The following is a 24608-nucleotide window of genomic DNA, read 5'->3' on the forward strand; positions in this document are numbered from 1 at the left end:
TTTTGTTATAATGCTTTAAGATGCATCTCCTTCGCAATTAAGAATTAGAATGCTTGTGTGACTGCAGCCGGGTACCGAGCCGTATTCCAGCTTCACGCCTTTTTCCTTCATTACGATAACAATCATTGTTGGCTCTTACTTTAATGATAATACCATATTTATATAGCACCCTTTTCATACACTATGTACGCTCAAAGGTGCTTTAAACTACATAAGGCTTACTATTGACATATATTCATTGAACTGAACTGAATGTTTTATTTATCTCAGCACAATAGTATAATTTTGAATAAAAGTGATGGTAACAAATCATTTAAGTGTTTTAAAGCATGCGCGAGTACGGTGATCGACTACACATTGTACTTCAAGATTCGAGTAGTCATGTCTGGAAGCACGTATCAAAACTATTCCTTATGAAGGAGCACAGTTTTCTTTGAGAAGACTGCTTGTTTGAATTCATTATATCCTTAAATGTGATAGTATTTTTAAAACATATTTGGTTTGGTGATAAACATGGCTTTCCTTACAGCAATTCAGTATGCGGTGAAAATCATCAATTTTGCACGCATCTATTAGTCTTGTTTCTTTGGGTTCATTTCACCAGCGTTCACTTTCGAAAGGTGGGTGGTGATTATACAGATTCGAAGTTTACAATACATCTTTTCCGGGTAGGATATTTTCTTTTTATTTTAGTTCATCCTTTTACATTCTATAGTTCGTAGTTTTTTGTTGTTGTTGTTGTTGTTTTTTTTAATGAAATGTGAAGGTAGGAATTCCATTTTTGTTTAAATTGATCGAGTTAAGTAAGTTTGACTTCAGCCAATTTGGATTACAAGCGTTATTTTGCCAAATGTTTATGACTCGGCAATTATGAAGGATATTTTAAGATGTTATTAAACCAAGCAATCTCTGTCGCGTTATGGTTTGTGAAATTAATACTAGTTTATTAACCCGGAACCTAAATTATGACCATATCTAACGTTCCAGGTGCAATAGTGTTGAAGCATCCCAGTTTATACCCTCCTGTATTCAAATTATTTACATTCTATGTGTACTTTCATTTCTGTCGAAATTCCCAGTCATTGAAATAAACGTACTAAACGTGGCCTTCAATTCGACATTTAGATATATCGACGACGTTTTATCTATTAACAATAATAATTTTCATTCTTATGTCAATCCGATATAACACTGTGAACTCGAAATAAATGACACCACAGAGTCGTCCACTTCTGCTTCATACTTAGATATTTTATTGAAAGTAGATATTAACGGCAAACTAAAAACTCAACTTTATGACAAACGGGATGATTTCAGCTTCTCCATCAACTTCCCATATTTATGTAGCAATATTCCATTATCACCTGCATATGATGTTTATATCTCTCAACTTATTCGATATACGCAAGAGCCTATGGCCGTTATAACGATCTATTTTGCCATTACAACCAATATCATTGGGTCAAATGCTGTCTGACGTGTTTCATACCGATTGTTAGGCCGTTCTTGGTACACTGATTTTGACTGCGGATAACTCCGTTTACCTGATCAAGATAAAGGGATCACGGCGGGTGTGACTGGTTGACAGGGGGTGCTTACTCCTCCTAGGCACCTGATCCAACCTCTGGTGTGTCAAGGGGTCCGTGTTTGCCCAACTCTCTATTTTGTATTGCTTATAGGAGTTATGAGATTGGTTACTGATCGTTATCTTCATCTTTCATTTATCTTTCTTAATACGCGCATTTTTTACAAGTGCAACGCATTTATGAGGAAATGGGTATCATTACAATTTGAAGAAATGTCAAAGGCAAAACCATTGAAAATGTAAATATATACATTTACCATTTTATACCCTGTACGGCCTATGATCGTTTATCATACATGTACATCTGAAGTATTTTCATTAGCGACATGGTTCAATAAATCGTTTAACGGCCAAACAATTCTACATGCGTCATAAATTCGGATACATGGCCAGATAGAATCTCAGAGCAAACATAATGCTATGGAATTCTCAATATAGAGTGCCATGTCAAATTCCCAGGCCAGTGACAAAGATGTATTTGCCTTGACTGGATGGGCGGGGTGTGTGAGTTGGTATTGATAGAATATTGCTGGATCAATGCTGTCCAGGATATGGTAATGGACTTGTACTAATCTCTTTGTACTATCTGAGACTTTAGGGTTCATTCATAATTTACACAGTATTTATGAATCTATCGGATGTTGTTAATTTGCTTCACTGTTTCGTTTTGTAAATGATTACCAATAGATTTTTTCCGTGTCACTGAGTTCAAATCTGAAACTATTTGTCAGTTTTGAGAAATTGATGAAAAGTGACGTATACTTTCTTATGCCAGCGAGCATCTTGCTTAATAAATCAACTACGCTTGATTGTTCAAATGCGAACTTGTCCGACTTTGATTCGATTTAATACGATTTTATCCACAAAATCAAACAAATTCATAACTCCTTAATTAGTTTCGCTCCACAATGTTTCCCCTGCCCTCCGACACTACACACACAAATCGGTCAGTACAACATATTGATTTACGAGGGAGCAACTATTATACAGTGTTGATGCGCCCAGTCAGCTAAATATTGTCCTAATTAGAGTTGTACCCTTTTAAGTCATTTTAAATATGCATCGATTTCGATGCGAGGTTATTCGCAGGGATCACTTTCATACTGAGAGATGCGGCTTGGAAAAGTGAGAAAACAAAAGCTATCCCTTTGGATCGCGGGATACGTGCTAGCCACATGTCCATGGGGAGATGCCCTACACTCCGAGCTTCAGCCATCGTATAATAATCAATGTTATCAATTTCCAGCACTTCGAACTCCTCTATACATGCAAACGTATTTTTTTAAATCTCGTAAAATGTACGTCCAAGATTTTCTTTTATTGCGAAATTGATTAATTTACGAATTTATTGTTTGGTTTAATTTATTTTAACGATTATTAGAAAATTATTACATGTCGCTCACATGCTTTTTTTTCTAAATCTCTCATGGGGCCACTGGCAGAATCGGATAAATGATTTCTGCACCTTGAAGTGGTTATGTACACGATGTCCTATTACTCACCCGTGAAGTTCCACAGCACAACATGACAACTTTCCTGATGATCCCCGAAATCCACAAGAGACGCATGGGGGCGAGGCGTCATCCCGTCCCCCGGGCAACCCTCCACCGCCTGGTCAGTTTTGTTCCGAGGCTTGATGGTCCATCAGTGGTTTATCCTGGCTGGATGCCATGCCGTATCTTAGTCAGCAAATTTTACAGTGGCTGACTCTTTCAAATCAATCGAGAAATTTTTTTTCGTAGAAAGCACAAGTAATGATTATAGCACTTATCAAGGAACGGCTTGTGATGAACTTCTCGCGAAGAGAATTGGTGTTTAGATAGACTTACTCTATGTCACGATAGTATATCAAGCTACTACGAAGATGTTCTCGCCATCACTGGGTAGTAGTACATCCTAACACCGCTTGTTCCACACGAGATGTCCCTTGTGCAGTGGCAAGTAGTGTCCTAGTGCTGGAACCAATTTGTCAACAATATTAGGCTTGAAATCTTGTGTGGATCAATTATAATTCTGTCGCCATTAAACCAAGACTACGTACACTCAATTTAGTAATACTTATTACAGATATCGATTTTCAGTTTCTATGGCAACTATGCAAGTTTGATAACAGGTTAATAAAGTCATAAGCCCGCTACCTAAATGTCACTCATCGACGGAGCATTCAAAATACCTAGAAGACCCCCCTAATCACCGGATGTTGGGTACAAGTTTGGTATGGCGAACAAGGGATTTTAATCGAAGACTTAGTGGGAGAAAATGAGCATAGAAACTGGTGCTGTTCCGATTTAAAATGAAGGAGATGGCTGATCAAACAGGCAGAAGCAGATATTGCTCTCCAAAATCTAACAGAGTTTGTTTTCTTTTTACTTAAATCAAATCTAATTAACAGTGATGTGCTTAATTTGAGATCGATTTTTGGAGGAATAGAGCTCGTATATCTGCTGCCAATATAAAAGCACTTGAAAAGGTTTATAGTTACGTAATAGTTTGTCTGTTCGTCATTTAAATCACAATAAAGTGCAGTCAAGAAAAAAAGTTATTGCATGTACACCGGAAACCATCGCGATGGTTATTTTTCATTACATCGGCCTAAATGAAGTATGCGTTTCACGTCCATAGTGTGCGTGCAAGTTTTTAAAGGCGGTCAAATTTGCTTTTTAAAAATCAACCAACAAACAATAAATCTTAATTGCAAAATTAAATATCTATTTAGTTTTCACCTTAGAGAATAATGATTAATTTTTTTTTAAAAGCCTGTTATCTCTTGGTATACATGTAGATATCAAAGTAAGTTAGACTATACGTCATAATTCATCAACTGATCTTTCCCATCCTTAGCATCAATGATACAACTTCATGTATATATACATTTTTGTTTACATACAACAAAATAATCCCTATCCAATTACAGAGAAGTTTGCTTGCTTATTTTTTCACTCAACCTCGGTGAATTTAGAGAGAAAAATGCATACATACCTGACGTTAAACGTAAAGTTTATTTCGTTTAGCCTTAAAAGAAATTTGCATGGAAAACAGCAATTTACATTCGTTTTCACGATCGACAATAGACAAAGGTCGGTGGAAACTCTATTATGGAGCCCCGTGCAATAAATTTAATGAAAAACGCGTTAACAAGGACATGTAAAATGTCTATGATGGTTTGGGTGGAGGTGAGAGGGGGTGGTATTGAATGCTTTTTCAGATTTCAGAATTTAAATCATAAAAACCTGCACTGATCTCATCAAAAATAGATAACAGATCCGCTCGCATGCTCACTGTACATACTGTATTACGTGAGCGGATAAAAGGACCTAATTTGAATTAGAGTTTGAAAAGAAAAAACCTGCAGACTTTCAACTGTGCATTAGCAATAGCTGCTCAATATAAAACGCCCTTCATATATGTACAACAACAGAATGTTTTACAACTACCACAACATGGTATGCAAACATCTAAAAGAAGAGGTGAGAATAACAATTTATTAAGATGTGAATGATAAGTACATAAAAATACACGTGTGTATATGGCATGGTAATATGTAAACACATGAAACAAAGTTAAAATATTAATAATAATAAAAGAAACCAAATTATCAACAGTCCAAGAGTATATTTCCGACATCATAATATTATCTGAAAGTTTCTCGTTTGACATTATATAACAGTACAAGTTACAATGCACAGACCAATGAATCGATGCGTATTTATAGCGAGGAAAAATTAAAGGACATGTCAAGCAAGGTTGATGTCCAAACACTTTGTGATAATAGCGTGTTAATCAATGCAATTTCTAATTAAATTTCTAACATTAGCTGACTCTTTTCTCCATAAATTAAGTGTTACTTTAATCAATTACTTACGTGTGTTAACTACATCTCGACCAGCGAATTTTATTTCATTGTTTCCATTGTACATTGTCACAGACTGAAAATGAACGTCCATATTGCCTGGATCATATAACTTCACTGGGCGGGGTCAAGCCAAAAATAACAGTTACGTTTCCGATATGCCCACTCACAAAATTATATGTATACCATAAAAAATCTCAAGAAATTATTTTTTAAAACCATTGGGGGGGGGGGGGGTCGAAATTAAGATCGGAGTAAAATTATGATACTAAGTTAGAACAGAAAAAACTTTCCCCATCCTGTCTTCTGGGTGTTAATTTGTTTTTTTTAAAGTATAGCGAAACCTTTGTAATGACACGTTAAAACCAATCACTGACACTTTAGTTGTCTGAAAGGTTACTCTAAAAAAAAATTGTATAACATCATTTTGAAAAACAAATTTCATTACTTATAATCATGAACTAATTTTACATGCATCAAATATAAAGATTAATTTATATTACACATGATTTCAAGTTATATCTAATACTAATATTTCATCAGCGTTTCAAGTGAAAACTGACGTAATCCATCATGTTGTAAATGCCCTTTATAATGCTTGAGATGGATGTAAAAAAAAAAAAAGTAATATTTTTTACACTGGTACTTTCCTAGCTCGTGTAATGGAGAGATAACTCCATTCAAAATCATCTGTTCTTTTGACTCTGCCCAATCAGGTTAAATATTTAGATACCACATCAATGTATATCACAGTGAGCTTTCGAAAAAGGTTCAATTTCAATGCAAGCACTGGCATAAAATGAGAATTCCCACGGAAAAAAAGTAAGCCTTTCTATAATATCTAGCTGGACTGGGCTTTCCGGTGTAGCTTAGTTTTGATTGGTTACTCCAGGGTTTGATGGTGAGCACGCTCAGTTGTCCCCTTCCGTTTTGTCAACAGAGGATTAGATTTATCTCCCTTTTTGGTGGCATGGAACTTCCATGCTCCGCTATAGCACTCCACCTTTACAAATTGAAAGAAACATTGTAATTTCAAATTCTACTTAATAATTTCTTCTGAATAACTAAGATTCATATCAATATATTTAAACAACACACAGTGAATTCTGTGTAAATGGTCATTAGCACTGGGAGAGAAATGTTTTGTCAGCACATATACATGTAGTGTCGCAATAAACAGTGTAAAAAGTAATGAAGATATGAAATTGAGAATGAAAATAAGGGTCAGAATGTTCAGTGGAACAGATTGCACAGGCGTTGGATTAAGCAGTTTTCACTGTACTTGGATTCTTGGGATACAAAACAACAGTAATATTCTGTTTATATACTACTTGACTTTACACCAATGTCTCATAACTGCCAATCAAATATAACATGATCTTTCTGTCTAGAATGAAAGTTAAAAAAAAAAATTAAATATATTCTAAATTGCAAAAATTACATACCAGTATATTATAATTTAACATGCTGTTTAGAATGGAACCTGCACAGTTTTGAATGAGAATGGACTACAGTACATCTTTTCTCTGCTAACGGTTATATTCAGTTTGTGAATTTTTTTGTACTTACTGGTATCAAGTTGTCTTTCTTGTTGTCTTTTTCGGATTTCTCCAGCTCCTCTGCTGATAGAAGGGCCAGCCGGACATGGCCGACAATTCTCCGGGCCACCTCACTCATTGACTTATTAAGCACCACCTGGTGGGAAAATATCAAACATATTTTCATTTCACATTTATTAAAGAAATTGTATGTTATAACTGCACCTTACTTCATTGCATAAGATGATGATACTATTTTTTCATCTTGAAACTTCATTATGAGCAATACAACAACAACAACAAAATTTGCAATAAATACATGTGAATGTACCATTAGCCAAATGTAAGAATCATTTTACAAAAAAGGAAACATTAAGTTATACTGGTATATTTTAAGTTACAGTATTCAAGGGCTATATCTAGTATCACCAAACACAACTAGTTGAACCTCATAACGCTGAAGTAAATAGATAATTTAAAAAATTCACTTAAAAACAAAATGACAATATATCTACTACTTGATTAAAGGGAAGTAAACTATTAGTAGTTAGAATATGTAGCAATACATTTATTTTTGGAAAAAGAAATATGGGATTCGTGCATTCCTTAAATTCATATAAATTGGATTTTATTCATGGTTAATGTACCCCAAATTAAGAATGAAAATAAAAATATTTAATTTCCAGAACAAAAGATTATATTTTTTCAGATGATGCATTTTCTCACCCCCTTGAGTCACAATGCAAACCCTCACACCTGTGTCCTGGGTGTCAAGCAATTTTGCTTACATTCTCTCATACCTGTGTCCTTGATGTCAAGCAGTTTTGAGTCCCAAGCCTTTAGACTTGTGCCCTGGGTGTCAGGACATCCCGAGTCACAAGCCCTCACACCTGTGCCCTGGGTGTCAAGCAATTTTGCTTACATGCTAGCTCTAATACCTGTGTCCTTGATGTCAAGCAGTTTTGAGTAACAAGCCTTCAGATTTGTGCCCTGCATGGGTGTCAGGACACCTTAAATCCCAATTAGCTCTCCAACCTGTACCCTGGGCATCTAACAACTTTGAGTTACAATTAAGTCCTCAGACTTGTGCCCTCAGGGCGTCAGACAACAAGCCCCACAGACCTGTGCCCTGGGCATCAGACAACATCTACTCACAGCATTGACAGTGGCCCACTCCTTGATATACTTGATGATGTCAGCCTCATCTACCATCAGCTCATCAGACTTCAAAATTTCTATTAGTGCATCTTCTCCCAGTTCTTGAAATGCTTTGGATTTGAAGACATTCTAAAATAGACCAAATCCAGTTACATTTTCAGAATTTCTTATACATGTACATGCCTTTCTTTTCAATCATGTGTGAGACTTTTTGTAAGTTTTCTCTCTTCATATTTTCTTTAATATTTAGACAGTGCATCAGTCATGATTAAAATATTTTTAACTTCTTAAATAAAATTAAACTGAATCAGTCATTCACTATCAATTAAATAGTGTAATATGAAATCTGTTGCTGCATTAAGATTTTTTTTAAATTTTGAAATACATGTATATGTGTACATTTAGTTACAACAGATCAAGCATAGTATATTTTGTACATATTTTATACATTTACTCTATAGATTTTACATATCATTAATATTATATAAATCACCTCGGTGTGTTCCTCAATATGTAGCGCATGGTTCCTTTAACTCACCTCGATGTGTTCCTCTATGTAGCGCATGTTTCCTTTAACTCACCTCGATGTGTTCCTCAATATAGCGGATGGTTCCTCTAACTCACCTCGATGTGTTCCTCAATATAGCGGATGTTTCCTTTAACTCACCTCGGTGTGCTCCTCAATATAGCGGATGTTTCCTTTAACTCACCTCGATGTGTTCCTCTATGTAGCGCATGGTTCCTTTAACTCACCTCGATGTGTTCCTCTATGTAGCGCATGGTTCCTTTAACTCACCTCGGTGTGTTCTTCAATATAACGGATGGTTCCTCTAACTCACCTCGATGTGTTCCTCTATGTAGCGGATGGTTCCTTTAACTCACCTCGATGTGTTCCTCAATATAACGGATGTTTCCTTTAACTCACCTCGATGTGTTCCTCAATATAGCGGATGGTTCCTCTAACTCACCTCGGTGTGTTCCTCAATATAGCGCATGGTTCCTTTAACTCACCTCGGTGTGCTCCTCAATATAGCGCATGGTTCCTTTAACTCACCTCGGTGTGCTCCTCAATATGTAGCGGATGTTTCCTCTAACTCACCTCGATGTGTTCCTCAATATAACGGATGGTTCCTCTAACTCACCTCGATGTGTTCCTCTATGTAGCGCATGGTTCCTTTAACTCACCTCGGTGTGCTCCTCAATATAGCGCATGGTTCCTTTAACTCACCTCGGTGTGCTCCTCAATATGTAGCGGATGTTTCCTCTAACTCACCTCGATGTGTTCCTCAATATAACGGATGGTTCCTCTAACTCACCTCGATGTGTTCCTCTATGTACCGCATGGTTCCTTTAACTCACCTCGGTGTGTTCCTCAATATAGCGGATGTTTCCTTTAACTCACCTCGATGTGTTCCTCTATGTAGCGCATGGTTCCTTTAACTCACCTCGATGTGTTCCTCTATGTAGCGCATGGTTCCTCTAACTCACCTCGGTGTGTTCCTCAATATAACGGATGGTTCCTTTAACTCACCTCGGTGTGCTCCTCAATATAGCGGATGTTTCCTTTAACTCACCTCAGTGTGCTCCTCAATATAGCGCATGGTTCCTTTAACTCACCTCGGTGTGCTCCTCTATGTAGCGCATGGTTCCTTTAACTCACCTCGATGTGTTCCTCAATATAGCAGATGTTTCCTTTAACTCACCTCGGTGTGCTCCTCAATATAGCGGATGTTTCCTTTAACTCACCTCGATGTGTTCCTCTATGTAGCGCATGGTTCCTCTAACTCACCTCGATGTGTTCCTCAATATAACGGATGGTTCCTCTAACTCACCTCGGTGTGTTCCTCAATATAGCGCATGGTTCCTTTAACTCACCTCGGTGTGCTCCTCAATATAGCGCATGGTTCCTTTAACTCACCTCGGTGTGCTCCTCAATATGTAGCGGATGTTTCCTCTAACTCACCTCGATGTGTTCCTCAATATAACGGATGGTTCCTCTAACTCACCTCGATGTGTTCCTCTATGTAGCGGATGTTTCCTTTAACTCACCTCGGTGTGCTCCTCAATATAGCGGATGTTTCCTTTAACTCACCTCGATGTGTTCCTCTATGTAGCGCATGGTTCCTTTAACTCACCTCGATGTGTTCCTCAATATAGCGGATGTTTCCTTTAACTCACCTCGGTGTGCTCCTCAATATGTAGCGGATGGTTCCTTTAACTCACCTCGATGTGTTCCTCAATATAGCGGATGTTTCCTTTAACTCACCTCGGTGTGCTCCTCAATATGTAGCGGATGGTTCCTCTAACTCACCTCGGTGTGTTCCTCAATATAGCGGATGTTTCCTTTAACTCACCTCGATGTGTTCCTCTATGTAGCGCATGGTTCCTTTAACTCACCTCGGTGTGCTCCTCAATATGTAGCGGATGTTTCCTCTAACTCACCTCGATGTGTTCCTCAATATAACGGATGGTTCCTCTAACTCACCTCGATGTGTTCCTCTATGTAGCGGATGTTTCCTTTAACTCACCTCGATGTGTTCCTCAATATAGCGCATGGTTCCTTTAACTCACCTCGGTGTGCTCCTCAATATAGCGCATGGTTCCTTTAACTCACCTCGGTGTGCTCCTCAATATGTAGCGGATGTTTCCTCTAACTCACCTCGATGTGTTCCTCAATATAACGGATGGTTCCTCTAACTCACCTCGATGTGTTCCTCTATGTAGCGGATGTTTCCTTTAACTCACCTCGGTGTGCTCCTCAATATAGCGGATGTTTCCTTTAACTCACCTCGGTGTGCTCCTCAATATAGCGGATGTTTCCTTTAACTCACCTCGATGTGTTCCTCTATGTAGCGCATGGTTCCTCTAACTCACCTCGATGTGTTCCTCAATATAGCGCATGGTTCCTTTAACTCACCTCGGTGTGCTCCTCAATATAGCGGATGTTTCCTTTAACTCACCTCGGTGTGCTCCTCAATATAGCGCATGGTTCCTTTAACTCACCTCGATGTGTTCCTCAATATAGTGGATGTTTCCTTTAACTCACCTCGGTGTGCTCCTCAATATAGCGGATGTTTCCTTTAACTCACCTCGATGTGTTCCTCTATGTAGCGCATGGTTCCTTTAACTCACCTCGATGTGTTCCTCTATGTAGCGCATGGTTCCTCTAACTCACCTCGGTGTGTTCCTCAATATAACGGATGGTTCCTCTAACTCACCTCGGTGTGCTCCTCAATATAGCGCATGGTTCCTTTAACTCACCTCGATGTGTTCCTCAATATAGCGGATGTTTCCTTTAACTCACCTCGATGTGTTCCTCAATATAGTGGATGGTTCCTTTAACTCACCTCGATGTGTTCCTCAATATAGTGGATGGTTCCTTTAACTCACCTCGGTGTGTTCCTCAATATAGCGGATGTTTCCTCTAACTCACCTCGATGTGTTCCTCAATATAGCGGATGTTTCCTCTAACTCACCTCGGTGTGCTCCTCAATATAGCGCATGGTTCCTTTAACTCACCTCGATGTGTTCCTCTATGTAGCGCATGGTTCCTTTAACTCACCTCGATGTGTTCCTCAATATAGCGCATGGTTCCTTTAACTCACCTCGATGTGTTCCTCAATATAGCGGATGTTTCCTTTAACTCACCTCGATGTGTTCCTCAATATAGCGCATGGTTCCTTTAACTCACCTCGATGTGTTCCTCTATGTAGCGCATGGTTCCTTTAACTCACCTCAATGTGTTCCTCAATATAGCGGATGTTTCCTTTAACTCACCTCGATGTGTTCCTCAATATAGCGCATGGTTCCTTTAACTCACCTCGATGTGTTCCTCTATGTAGCGGATGGTTCCTTTAACTCACCTCGATGTGTTCCTCAATATAGCGCATGGTTCCTTTAACTCACCTCGATGTGTTCCTCTATGTAGCGCATGGTTCCTTTAACTCACCTCGATGTGTTCCTCAATATAGCGGATGTTTCCTCTAACTCACCTCGGTGTGCTCCTCAATATAGCGCATGGTTCCTTTAACTCACCTCGATGTGTTCCTCTATGTAGCGCATGGTTCCTTTAACTCACCTCGATGTGTTCCTCAATATAGCGGATGGTTCCTTTAACTCACCTCGGTGTGCTCCTCAATATAGCGGATGTTTCCTTTAACTCACCTCGATGTGTTCCTCTATGTAGCGCATGGTTCCTTTAACTCACCTCGGTGTGCTCCTCAATATAGCGCATGGTTCCTTTAACTCACCTCGGTGTGCTCCTCAATATAGCGCATGGTTCCTTTAACTCACCTCGGTGTGCTCCTCAATATGTAGCGGATGGTTCCTTTAACTCACCTCGATGTGTTCCTCAATATAGCGGATGTTTCCTTTAACTCACCTCGGTGTGCTCCTCAATATGTAGCGGATGGTTCCTCTAACTCACCTCGGTGTGTTCCTCAATATAGCGGATGTTTCCTTTAACTCACCTCGATGTGTTCCTCTATGTAGCGCATGGTTCCTTTAACTCACCTCGGTGTGCTCCTCAATATGTAGCGGATGTTTCCTCTAACTCACCTCGATGTGTTCCTCAATATAACGGATGGTTCCTCTAACTCACCTCGATGTGTTCCTCTATGTAGCGGATGTTTCCTTTAACTCACCTCGATGTGTTCCTCAATATAGCGCATGGTTCCTTTAACTCACCTCGGTGTGCTCCTCAATATAGCGCATGGTTCCTTTAACTCACCTCGGTGTGCTCCTCAATATGTAGCGGATGTTTCCTCTAACTCACCTCGATGTGTTCCTCAATATAACGGATGGTTCCTCTAACTCACCTCGATGTGTTCCTCTATGTAGCGGATGTTTCCTTTAACTCACCTCGGTGTGCTCCTCAATATAGCGGATGTTTCCTTTAACTCACCTCGGTGTGCTCCTCAATATAGCGGATGTTTCCTTTAACTCACCTCGATGTGTTCCTCTATGTAGCGCATGGTTCCTCTAACTCACCTCGATGTGTTCCTCAATATAGCGCATGGTTCCTTTAACTCACCTCGGTGTGCTCCTCAATATAGCGGATGTTTCCTTTAACTCACCTCGGTGTGCTCCTCAATATAGCGCATGGTTCCTTTAACTCACCTCGATGTGTTCCTCAATATAGTGGATGTTTCCTTTAACTCACCTCGGTGTGCTCCTCAATATAGCGGATGTTTCCTTTAACTCACCTCGATGTGTTCCTCTATGTAGCGCATGGTTCCTTTAACTCACCTCGATGTGTTCCTCTATGTAGCGCATGGTTCCTCTAACTCACCTCGGTGTGTTCCTCAATATAACGGATGGTTCCTCTAACTCACCTCGGTGTGCTCCTCAATATAGCGCATGGTTCCTTTAACTCACCTCGATGTGTTCCTCAATATAGCGGATGTTTCCTTTAACTCACCTCGATGTGTTCCTCAATATAGTGGATGGTTCCTTTAACTCACCTCGATGTGTTCCTCAATATAGTGGATGGTTCCTTTAACTCACCTCGGTGTGCTCCTCAATATAGCGGATGTTTCCTCTAACTCACCTCGATGTGTTCCTCAATATAGCGGATGTTTCCTCTAACTCACCTCGGTGTGCTCCTCAATATAGCGCATGGTTCCTTTAACTCACCTCGATGTGTTCCTCTATGTAGCGCATGGTTCCTTTAACTCACCTCGATGTGTTCCTCAATATAGCGCATGGTTCCTTTAACTCACCTCGATGTGTTCCTCAATATAGCGGATGTTTCCTTTAACTCACCTCGATGTGTTCCTCAATATAGCGCATGGTTCCTTTAACTCACCTCGATGTGTTCCTCTATGTAGCGCATGGTTCCTTTAACTCACCTCGATGTGTTCCTCAATATAGCGGATGTTTCCTTTAACTCACCTCGATGTGTTCCTCAATATAGCGCATGGTTCCTTTAACTCACCTCGATGTGTTCCTCTATGTAGCGGATGGTTCCTTTAACTCACCTCGATGTGTTCCTCAATATAGCGCATGGTTCCTTTAACTCACCTCGATGTGTTCCTCTATGTAGCGCATGGTTCCTTTAACTCACCTCGATGTGTTCCTCAATATAGCGGATGTTTCCTCTAACTCACCTCGGTGTGCTCCTCAATATAGCGCATGGTTCCTTTAACTCACCTCGATGTGTTCCTCTATGTAGCGCATGGTTCCTTTAACTCACCTCGATGTGTTCCTCAATATAGCGGATGGTTCCTTTAACTCACCTCGGTGTGCTCCTCAATATAGCGGATGTTTCCTTTAACTCACCTCGATGTGTTCCTCTATGTAGCGCATGGTTCCTTTAACTCACCTCGGTGTGCTCCTCAATATAGCGCATGGTTCCTTTAACTCACCTCGGTGTGCTCCTCAATATAGCGCATGGTTCCTTTAACTCACCTCGGTGTGCTCCTCAATATGTAGCGGATGTTTCCTCTAACTCACCTCGATGTGTTCCTCAATATAACGGATGGTTCCTCTAACTCACCTCGATGTGTTCCTCTATGTAGTGCATGTTTCCTTTAACTCACCTCGGTGTGTTCCTCTATGTAGCGGATGGTGTGTTCCTTTAACTCCTGTTGACTATACGTCACTGCAGCTTGCATACACTCACATGCATTCTGTACACTGAGGTTGTCAATGAGGAAATCCCCACATAGCTGTAAGTACAAATATGTGTTTTAATTTTACTGAATGCAAAATGGCAGCAAAATGATGCAGGTGGTAAAATGATACACATGCACATTGATGGATTTAACATCCTCCTCGTTTTGCATGTTTAGGAACTTGAAGTTATTAATGAACATAAAAACTGCCAGTTTCATTTACCTTTCTAAGTTCATCCAGTCCATATTCCAGAGCCGATGCCAAGGTGTCAATCGCCTACAACATAATGATGATGATCCATCAACATTTTTCTTGTCACCATGTACTGACAAAATCTGTTGTTTCATAAAATATGTATGTGTCAAATTGCAATTATTCCATAAATATTCATTACAAAGTGATAAAAAAAAATGAAATCATTCTCAGTAATCAATCAACTCAAGTTATCAAACAACTCACGGCACAAATTGTGTTACCTTGACTGACTGTTGATTCAGTGTCAGGGATCATTATATACTTACAATCTTTGGTGTGAGAGTCACACAGTTTGTGTAGATAAACTCCATCATGGCAGTGAAAATTTCTGGGGAGATGTCAGTCAGTACAAATGGCACATTGGCATTCTGTGCCCCCTCCCCCCTCTGTGCCTGGTCATTGAACATAGCCTTGAATACGGCACATCGAGTCGAGAGAATGCACCTGTGAGCGTAGATCGGTTTTCTGTTTGGCCCTATCAGAAATTTGATGTCACTGAAAAAATAATAATCAAGGAACATATCTGTGAGACTCAGCTGGTATCAATTAAATTCTGAACATGCATGGGGATGACTACAGTACAAAAATTTGAAATATTTTATCACAGAAGTAAACAGAGAAGTTGTATGTGTTAGTTTGTTTATTTTGCCTCCAGATCTTTGGGAATTAAATGGTGACATGCTTATATTACTTGTCATATAAAAGAATTGAAACATATTGATTATAGAATGAACAAGTTTTAATGAACAAAATCTAAACTGATGTTAAAAAATTTAACTAAACCATGAATATACCAGGGATGTAGCTTAAAATTCATTGAGGCAATTAATTGCCACCCTGGATTTTCTCCCCATTATAAAGAAATGATAACAATAATCTATAACAAAATTTTATAAACCAAACATGCATATGTATATTCATCATGAAACCCTAGTTTTCTATTGTATGCTGACAGTGGTGAAATTCAAAATACATGTAAATTAATCTGAATCAAACAAATTCAAAGCTTACAGCTTAATTTACATTTTATCTCCATTAATTGTTTCCTTTTAAGAAAGTTGACATGTCAATGGTGTGTACCATTCCTTTCTGATTTAGAGTTCTATAGTGTTTTCTGTTTAGTTAGGACCCAATCTTTTACAAATAAAAATCCTTTCAGTAAATTTTGCCCCCTCCCCCTGAAGAAAACTCCCCAGACACTGCACAATGGGAATACCCCATTTAATTTTTTTGGGCACACTTTGCCATGGTACAATAGTATGATACTAAATGCTCTAAGATTAACTGAACAGCTATGCTTTATAAAGATACAGACAAAAAAATAGTGGAATTTACTGCTGATAAACCAACAAAGCAGGTATATGTGGTGAACATTAGCATCTTAAAGGTACCTTCTGAACGAAGATGTTCATAGGTTAAAGCATAAGTTAACCCCCCCCCCCCCAACGAATTTTCAACTCATAAATGGTGTTAAAACTAAAATTTATTATTGAACTGTTAATTAAATTGTGATACCCAGTATGTACGCCAATAAATGAAGCAAGGATAATAACATAATTCAAGAGAAAGTGGATATGGGGTCGTAGAAAAGAGTGGAAGGGAAGAATTACTGAATGGAGGAAAATGGGGAATCGAGAGACAGGAGGTACGGGCGGAAGATAGACCCCATGAACTCATACAATTCTCAATCTAAATAAAAACATTTCCATTTGACGAAGTATTTAATATTGATATTCAATGAAATACTTTAAAGTTCAAGGTTGTACATGTTTTAATGGAAACAATTATGCATTGTTCCGATATTTGTTTTGAAATGTAGCTCTTCTTGCCCACCTGTGGTCTTTGCAGTTCACCAACTTTTTCATCTGTGCGGCAAAATCTAGAATATGTCCTTTCATTAACTTTTCGTTGGCCATTTTTTTCCTCAGTAAGTGAAAATGTCAAGTGAAAGTAGGGAAACCGTTATCAGATAGCGAAAGTTTACAGTGTTGTCAAGCACCTGCACCGGAAGCAGCCTTATAACTATTTTACCTCCAAACACAGAAGAGTTTGTCAACAACAGGGCCTCAGCATGTAGTATAGTTAACAGTATAGTCATAATAGTGTACTGTGGGACGAGGTTTTCATTTCGGTGAAATCAGAACTCAGGAAGCTTTATGTAAATGTTAGGGCCTATTGTTTAAAATATGATATTATGAAATGTCTGATAATTTCATATTACAACATGACATTAATTACCGAAGACAAATCCTCTCTAGACTGGAGGTCAACAGATTTTATTTGTTGATAGCAGACATATGTTTCAATAATGTATGCCTGCAGTTATTTTTATACCTTCAATATCAAAGATCTAGGTTATTTTGATTTTGGTCTGTCTGTCAGTCTCTTTGTTGCAACTTTAACCTTGATGATCATATTGGTCACATCTTTTGAACTGTACAACAGCTGTACAAGATGAAGGTGACTGATAAAATACAGGTACCATGAACGTCTCCGTGCCCCGGAACATGTAGCAAACGATACTGCATGTCTGAATCAACAAACATTAGGCTATTTCGGTTATTGTCATTTTTTAAAACTTCATTTGGCTTGTGATAGCTAGCTGATACTTGAGAATGAATGTAGTTACAACTAATACAGCCTAGAGGAGTTCCGAAAGGTTACAGTGCATTTCTGATATACCACGCTAATCATCATAATGAGGCCCTACAGCTTACAAATGTGGAATTTACATTGAACAAATAATGAATTGGCAAGTTACATGTGGAACTTTTTGAGTTATGTAAACATTGATTGCAAACCAGGAAAATTCAATTTCAGAGGTTAATGGTGAGCAAAGCTCGTGTCATAAAGCGATGTGACAAGCTCACTCCAATGATTACACATTTGAGTCACGTGTATTGCCCATCATCAGCTCAAAATGATTGCCTGTAATGCTTCTGGGAAAATGTCACTGTCACTGCAGTATATACTTCATGGACATAACGCTGGAGATAAAACAAATAAATAGTTTGTAAAGTACCACAAATGTTTTTAAATTCCTGACAACCTTTCTCATACCTTTGTACATTTTGGTGTTGATTGGTTTGAAAGAAGAAAAAAATGCAGATAATATGACATCACAATGCAATGCTTACATTGTCTGCAGACAATGTAAACATTGCATTGTGATGTCATATGAGATATATTACCCCAGTGAAAATGAATAGGCAAATTAAATGCATAAAGTCATGTTGCAAAATTATGGGTCTTCATTCATCTCAACGGTCACACTGTAAAACATATTAAAACAAATGATGGATTTACCCTACCTCAAAACAAGATTTGTATTTATACTTGTTAAAGAAAAAATTATATACACACTGGCAACAAAAGTTTCGAATACTCATATCTATCTAAACTCTCAATGAATAATGCATTGCATAACAATATTTACAGAGTCATTCCTACCCACTGGATTGGCTTTGCACTAAATAATATGTTGTAATTGATATTAATTTTAAAGTTATATTTAGAATTTCCACATTTATGTTTAACATTTTTTACATTGAATGAATGGTGCAGGCTTAGAAATAAATACACAGCTACAGTGATAGCAGTTTGACCTCATTGATTTTCCATACAGGTGAGAATATGGCTCATTGATCTACATAATCATAGCTATATTTCATTCACATTTCAGTTATATCTGGGATACCCAATGTGTCGACCTAAAGTCAAAGGATGAACTACGCCAGGTACCTGACCAGGATTAGTGCTGCCCGCCAGCAGTCCCCCCTCAGGGTTCTTAGTAAGTATGAACACCATGTGATACGCGTAAGGATTAGTGATACCCGCCAACAGTCCCCCCTCAGGGTTCTTAGTAAGTACTGACACCATGTTATACACGTAAATACAAACTCAATGTAATACACATAAATACAGACATCATGTAATACATGTAAATACAGACTCAATGTAATACACGTAAATACAGACAACATGTAATACATGTAAATACAGACTCAATGTAATACACGTAAATACAGACAACATGTAATACATGTAAATACAGACTCAATGTAATACACGTAAATACAGACAACATGTAATACACATAAATACAGACAACATGTAATACACGTAAATACAGACACCATGTAATACACGTAAATACAGACAACATGTAATACACATAAATACAGACTCAATGTAATACACGTAAATACAGACAACATGTAATATATGTAAATACAGACTCAATGTAATACATGTAAATACAGACAACATGTAATACATGTAAATACAGACATCATGTAATACACGTAAATACAGACAACATGTAATACACGTAAATACAGACAATATGTAATACATGTAAATACAGACTCAATGTAATATACGTAAATACAGACACCATGTAATACATGTAAATACAGACTCAATGTAATACACGTAAATACAGACACCATGTAATACACATAAATACAGACAACATGTAATACATGTAAATACAGACAACATGTAATACACGTAAATACAGACTCAATGTAATACACATAAATACAGACAACATGTAATACACGTAAATACAGACAACATGTAATACATGTAAATACAGACAACATGTAATACACGTAAATACAGACTCAATGTAATACACATAAATTCAGACAACATGTAATACACATAAATACAGATAACATGTAATACATGTAAATACAGACAACATGTAATACACGTAAATACAGACAACATGTAATACACATAAATACAGACAACATGTAATACACTTAAATATAGACTCAATGTAATACACGTAAATACAGACAATATGTAATACATGTAAATACAGACAACATGTAATACACATAAATACAGACAACATGTAATACACGTAAATACAGACAACATATAATACACGTAAATACAGACAACATGTAATACACATAAATACAGACAACATGTAATACACGTAAATACAGACAACATGTAATACACATCAATACAGACTCAATGTAATACACGTAAATACAGACAATATGTAATACACGTAAATACAGACTCAATGTAATACACGTAAATACAGACACCATGTAATACACGTAAATACAGACTCAATGTAATGCATGTAAATACAGACAACATGTAATGCACGTAAATACAGACAACATGTAATACACGTAAATACAGACAACATGTAATACACGTAAATACAGACACCATGTAATACACATAAATACAGACAACATGTAATACATGTAAATACAGACTCAATGTAATACACGTAAATACAGACAACATGTAATACATGTAAATACAGACTCAATGTAATACACGTAAATACAGACAACATGTAATACACGTAAATACAGACTCAATGTAATACACGTAAATACAGACAACATGTAATACACGTAAATACAGACACCATGTAATACACGTAAATACAGACAACATGTAATACACATAAATACAGACTCAATGTAATACACATAAATACAGACAACATGTAATACACATAAATACAGACATGTAATACACATAAATACAGACAACATGTAATACACGTAAATACAAACAACATGTAATACATGTAAATACAGACAACATGTAATACACGTAAATACAGACTCAATGTAATACACGTAAATACAGACACCATGTAATACATGTAAATACAGACAACATGTAATACACGTAAATACAGACAACATGTAATACACGTAAATACAGACAATATGTAATATACGTAAATACAGACAACATGTAATACACATAAATACAGACAACATGTAATACACATAAATACAGACATCATGTAATACACATAAATACAGACATCATGTAATACACGTAAATACAGACAACATGTAATACACATAAATACAGACAACATATAATACATGTAAATACAGACAATATGTAATATACGTAAATACAGACAACATGTAATGCACGTAAATACAGACAAGATGTAATACACATAAATACAGACAACATGTAATACACGTAAATACAGACAACATGTAATACATGTAAATACAGACAACATGTAATACACATAAATACAGACAACATGTAATACATGTAAATACAGACAACATGTAATACACATAAATACAGACAACATGTAATACACATAAATACAGACACCATGTAATACATGTAAATACAGACAACATGTAATACACGTAAATACATACAACATGTAATACATGTAAATACAGACAACATGTAATACACTTAAATACAGACTCCATGTAATACACATAAATACAGACAACATGTAATACACATAAATACAGACAACATGTAATACATGTAAATACAGACAACATGTAATACACTTAAATACAGACTCCATGTAATACACATAAATACAGACAACATGTAATACACATAAATACAGACAACATGTAATACACATAAATACAGACATCATGTAATACACATAAATACAGACATCATGTAATACACGTAAATACAGACAACATGTAATACACATAAATACAGACAACATGTAATACATGTAAATACAGACAATATGTAATATACGTAAATACAGACAACATGTAATACATGTAAATACAGACAACATGTAATACACATAAATACAGACAACATGTAATACACATAAATACAGACACCATGTAATACATGTAAATACAGACAACATGTAATACACGTAAATACAGACAACATGTAATACACGTAAATACAGACAACATGTAATACACATAAATACAGACAACATGTAATACATGTAAATACAGACAACATGTAATACACTTAAATACAGACTCCATGTAATACACATAAATACAGACAACATGTAATACACATAAATACAGACAACATGTAATACACATAAATACAGACATCATGTAATACACATAAATACAGACATCATGTAATACACGTAAATACAGACAACATGTAATACACATAAATACAGACAACATGTAATACATGTAAATACAGACAATATGTAATATACGTAAATACAGACAACATGTAATGCACGTAAATACAGACAAGATGTAATACACATAAATACAGACAACATGTAATACACGTAAATACAGACAACATGTAATACATGTAAATACAGACAACATGTAATACACATAAATACAGACAACATGTAATACACATAAATACAGACTCAATGTAATACACATAAATACAGACAACATGTAATACACGTAAATACAGACAACATGTAATACATGTAAATACAGACAACATGTAATACACGTAAATACAGACTCAATGTAATACACGTAAATACAGACACCATGTAATACATGTAAATACAGACTCAATGTAATACACGTAAATACAGACAACATGTAATACACGTAAATACAGACTCAATGTAATACACCTAAATACAGACAACATGTAATACACATAAATACAGACTCAATGTAATACACGTAAATACAGACAACATGTAATACACGTAAATACAGACTCAATGTAATACACGTAAATACAGACACCATGTAATACACATAAATACAGACTCAATGTAATACACGTAAATACAGACAACATGTAATACACATAAATACAGACAACATGTAATACACGTAAATACAGACAACATGTAATACACGTAAATACAGACAACATGTAATACACGTAAATACAGACAACATGTAATACACATAAATACAGACAACATGTAATACACGTAAATACAGACAATATGTAATATACGTAAATACAGACAACATGTAATACACATAAATACAGACAACATGTAATATACGTAAATACAGACAATATGTAATACACTTAAATACAGACACCATGTAATACACGTAAATACAGACAACATGTAATACACGTAAATACAGACAACATGTAATACATGTAAATACAGACTCAATGTAATACACGTAAATACAGACAACATGTAATACACGTAAATACAGACTCAATGTAATACACCTAAATACAGACAACATGTAATACACATAAATACAGACTCAATGTAATACACGTAAATACAGACAACATGTAATACACGTAAATACAGACTCAATGTAATACACGTAAATACAGACACCATGTAATACACATAAATACAGACTCAATGTAATACACGTAAATACAGACAACATGTAATACACATAAATACAGACAACATGTAATACACGTAAATACAGACAACATGTAATACATGTAAATATAGACTCAATGTAATACATGTAAATACAGACTCAATGTAATACACGTAAATACAGACAACATGTAATACATGTAAATACAGACTCAATGTAATACACGTAAATACAGACAACATGTAATACACGTAAATACAGACAACATGATGCTGGTATATCCAGGGGTCCGTGTTTGCCCAACTCTTTTTGTATTGCTTATAAGTGTTATGAGATTGATCACTGTTATTTGAATTTAAACTAAACTGTAATTCATCTGACTGTTTGTTATCTTCACCTTTCATACAGATTGTTAGGCCGTTCTTAGCACACTGATTTTAACTACGGATAGAAATTAATTAAAACAAACTAATGACTACAGAAAACTCTGTTTACCTGATCAAGAGATAGGGCTCATGTGTGACTGATCAACAGGGATGTTTACTCCTCCTAGGCACCTGATCCCACCTCTGGTATAAGAAGGGGTCCATGTTTTCCCAACTCTCTATTTTGTATTGCTTGTAGGAGTTATGAGATTGATCACTGTTTGTTATCTGAATTTAAACTAAACTGTAATTCATTCTGTTGACAATCTGCTTTATTGTTTCTTGTTCACAATCTGATCAAAATCAGCTCCCTGATTTACTCCATTTAAGGAATGGAGGTAATTTCGCTCATTTCATACAATATAAAGTTTTAGACAGTTTATGGATAATGAACCGCCCTTACAGAAAAAAGGTACATTTTGGGTACCTTTGTTGGGTACACTTTTGGGTACATTTTGAATACATTACAGGTACAATTTGGGTAGACTTTGGGTACTTTACGGGTACACTTTAGGTACACCTAAAAGTACCCGGAGTGTACCCAAAAGGTACTGGAATGTACCTAAAGTGTACCTAAAAGTATACCCTTTTTGGAACCGGACTTTGAAAATATTTCTAGCTGCAGACGGGTACTTTTTCGAGTACATTGTTCTTTCCCATGCAACTGTCTAAGTTAAAAATTTTCGAGGTACCTTTTGGGTACTTTATTATTTCCAACTTTCCAAGTATCAATTTTTAGGGTACCTTCTGGGTACAATATTTTTGGGTACACACTTTGGGTACGCTTCGGGTACACTAAAAAGTACCCGGAAAGTACCCAGAATGTACCTAAAGGGTACCCAAAAGTCTACCCTTTTTGGAACCGGACTTTAAAAATATTTTTAGCTGGAAGCGGGTACTTTTTTGGGTACATTTTCTTTCCCGTACAACTTTTTAAGGTTTTAATTTTTGGGGTACCTTTTAGGTACAATTTTGTCAACATTGTTATTCCCATTTTGGGGTACCTTTTGGGTACATTTCTTTGATACATTTTCAGGGTATATTATGGGTACATTATTGATACAATCCAGGTACATTTTAGGTACTTTTCAGGTACAATCCAGGTACCATTTCAGAAACTTTTCTGGT

The 24608-nt window shown here is 36.7% G+C and overlaps 3 protein-coding genes across 8 annotated transcripts in view; 1 reads left to right on the plus strand and 2 right to left on the minus strand.

Moving 5' to 3' along the window:
- The window catches only part of LOC125668375 (uncharacterized), a 45743-nt gene extending 42212 nt beyond the window's left edge, over positions 1 to 3531 (minus strand). Inside the window, exon 1 of the mRNA XM_056164248.1 lies at positions 3088 to 3531. Within this exon, the coding sequence (XP_056020223.1) occupies positions 3088 to 3153 (66 nt within the window). The 5' untranslated portion in view covers positions 3154 to 3531. The remainder of the gene's footprint in view (positions 1 to 3087) is intronic.
- The window catches only part of LOC125668381 (kynurenine/alpha-aminoadipate aminotransferase, mitochondrial-like), a 67096-nt gene that overhangs the window by 17762 nt on the left and 24726 nt on the right, over positions 1 to 24608 (plus strand). Inside the window, exons 1-2 of one of the 6 annotated variants that reach the window (XM_056164254.1) lie at positions 505 to 620; positions 18684 to 18791. In XM_056164254.1, coding sequence (XP_056020229.1) covers positions 18725 to 18791 — 67 coding nt within the window. In that variant the 5' untranslated portion in view covers positions 505 to 620; positions 18684 to 18724. Of the gene's footprint in view, positions 1 to 504; positions 669 to 17039; positions 17754 to 18683; positions 18792 to 24608 lie in introns of those variants that run through there. The other 5 variants (XM_056164252.1, XM_056164253.1, XM_056164250.1 and 2 more) reach the window with 5 other exon arrangements.
- LOC125668384 (BTB/POZ domain-containing protein 19-like) lies at positions 5052 to 16973 on the minus strand. Its single transcript, XM_048902510.2, has 7 exons — positions 16835 to 16973; positions 15268 to 15496; positions 14969 to 15022; positions 14671 to 14799; positions 8129 to 8260; positions 7005 to 7130; positions 5052 to 6438 (listed from the first exon to the last, which is right to left on the minus strand). Exons 1-7 carry the CDS (start codon positions 16915 to 16917, stop codon positions 6319 to 6321), a joined length of 873 nt encoding a protein of 290 aa, XP_048758467.2. The 5' UTR covers positions 16918 to 16973; the 3' UTR covers positions 5052 to 6318.

Source organism: Ostrea edulis, chromosome 4 (genome assembly GCF_947568905.1).
Source record: "Ostrea edulis chromosome 4, xbOstEdul1.1, whole genome shotgun sequence".
NCBI lineage: Eukaryota > Metazoa > Mollusca > Bivalvia > Ostreida > Ostreidae > Ostrea > Ostrea edulis.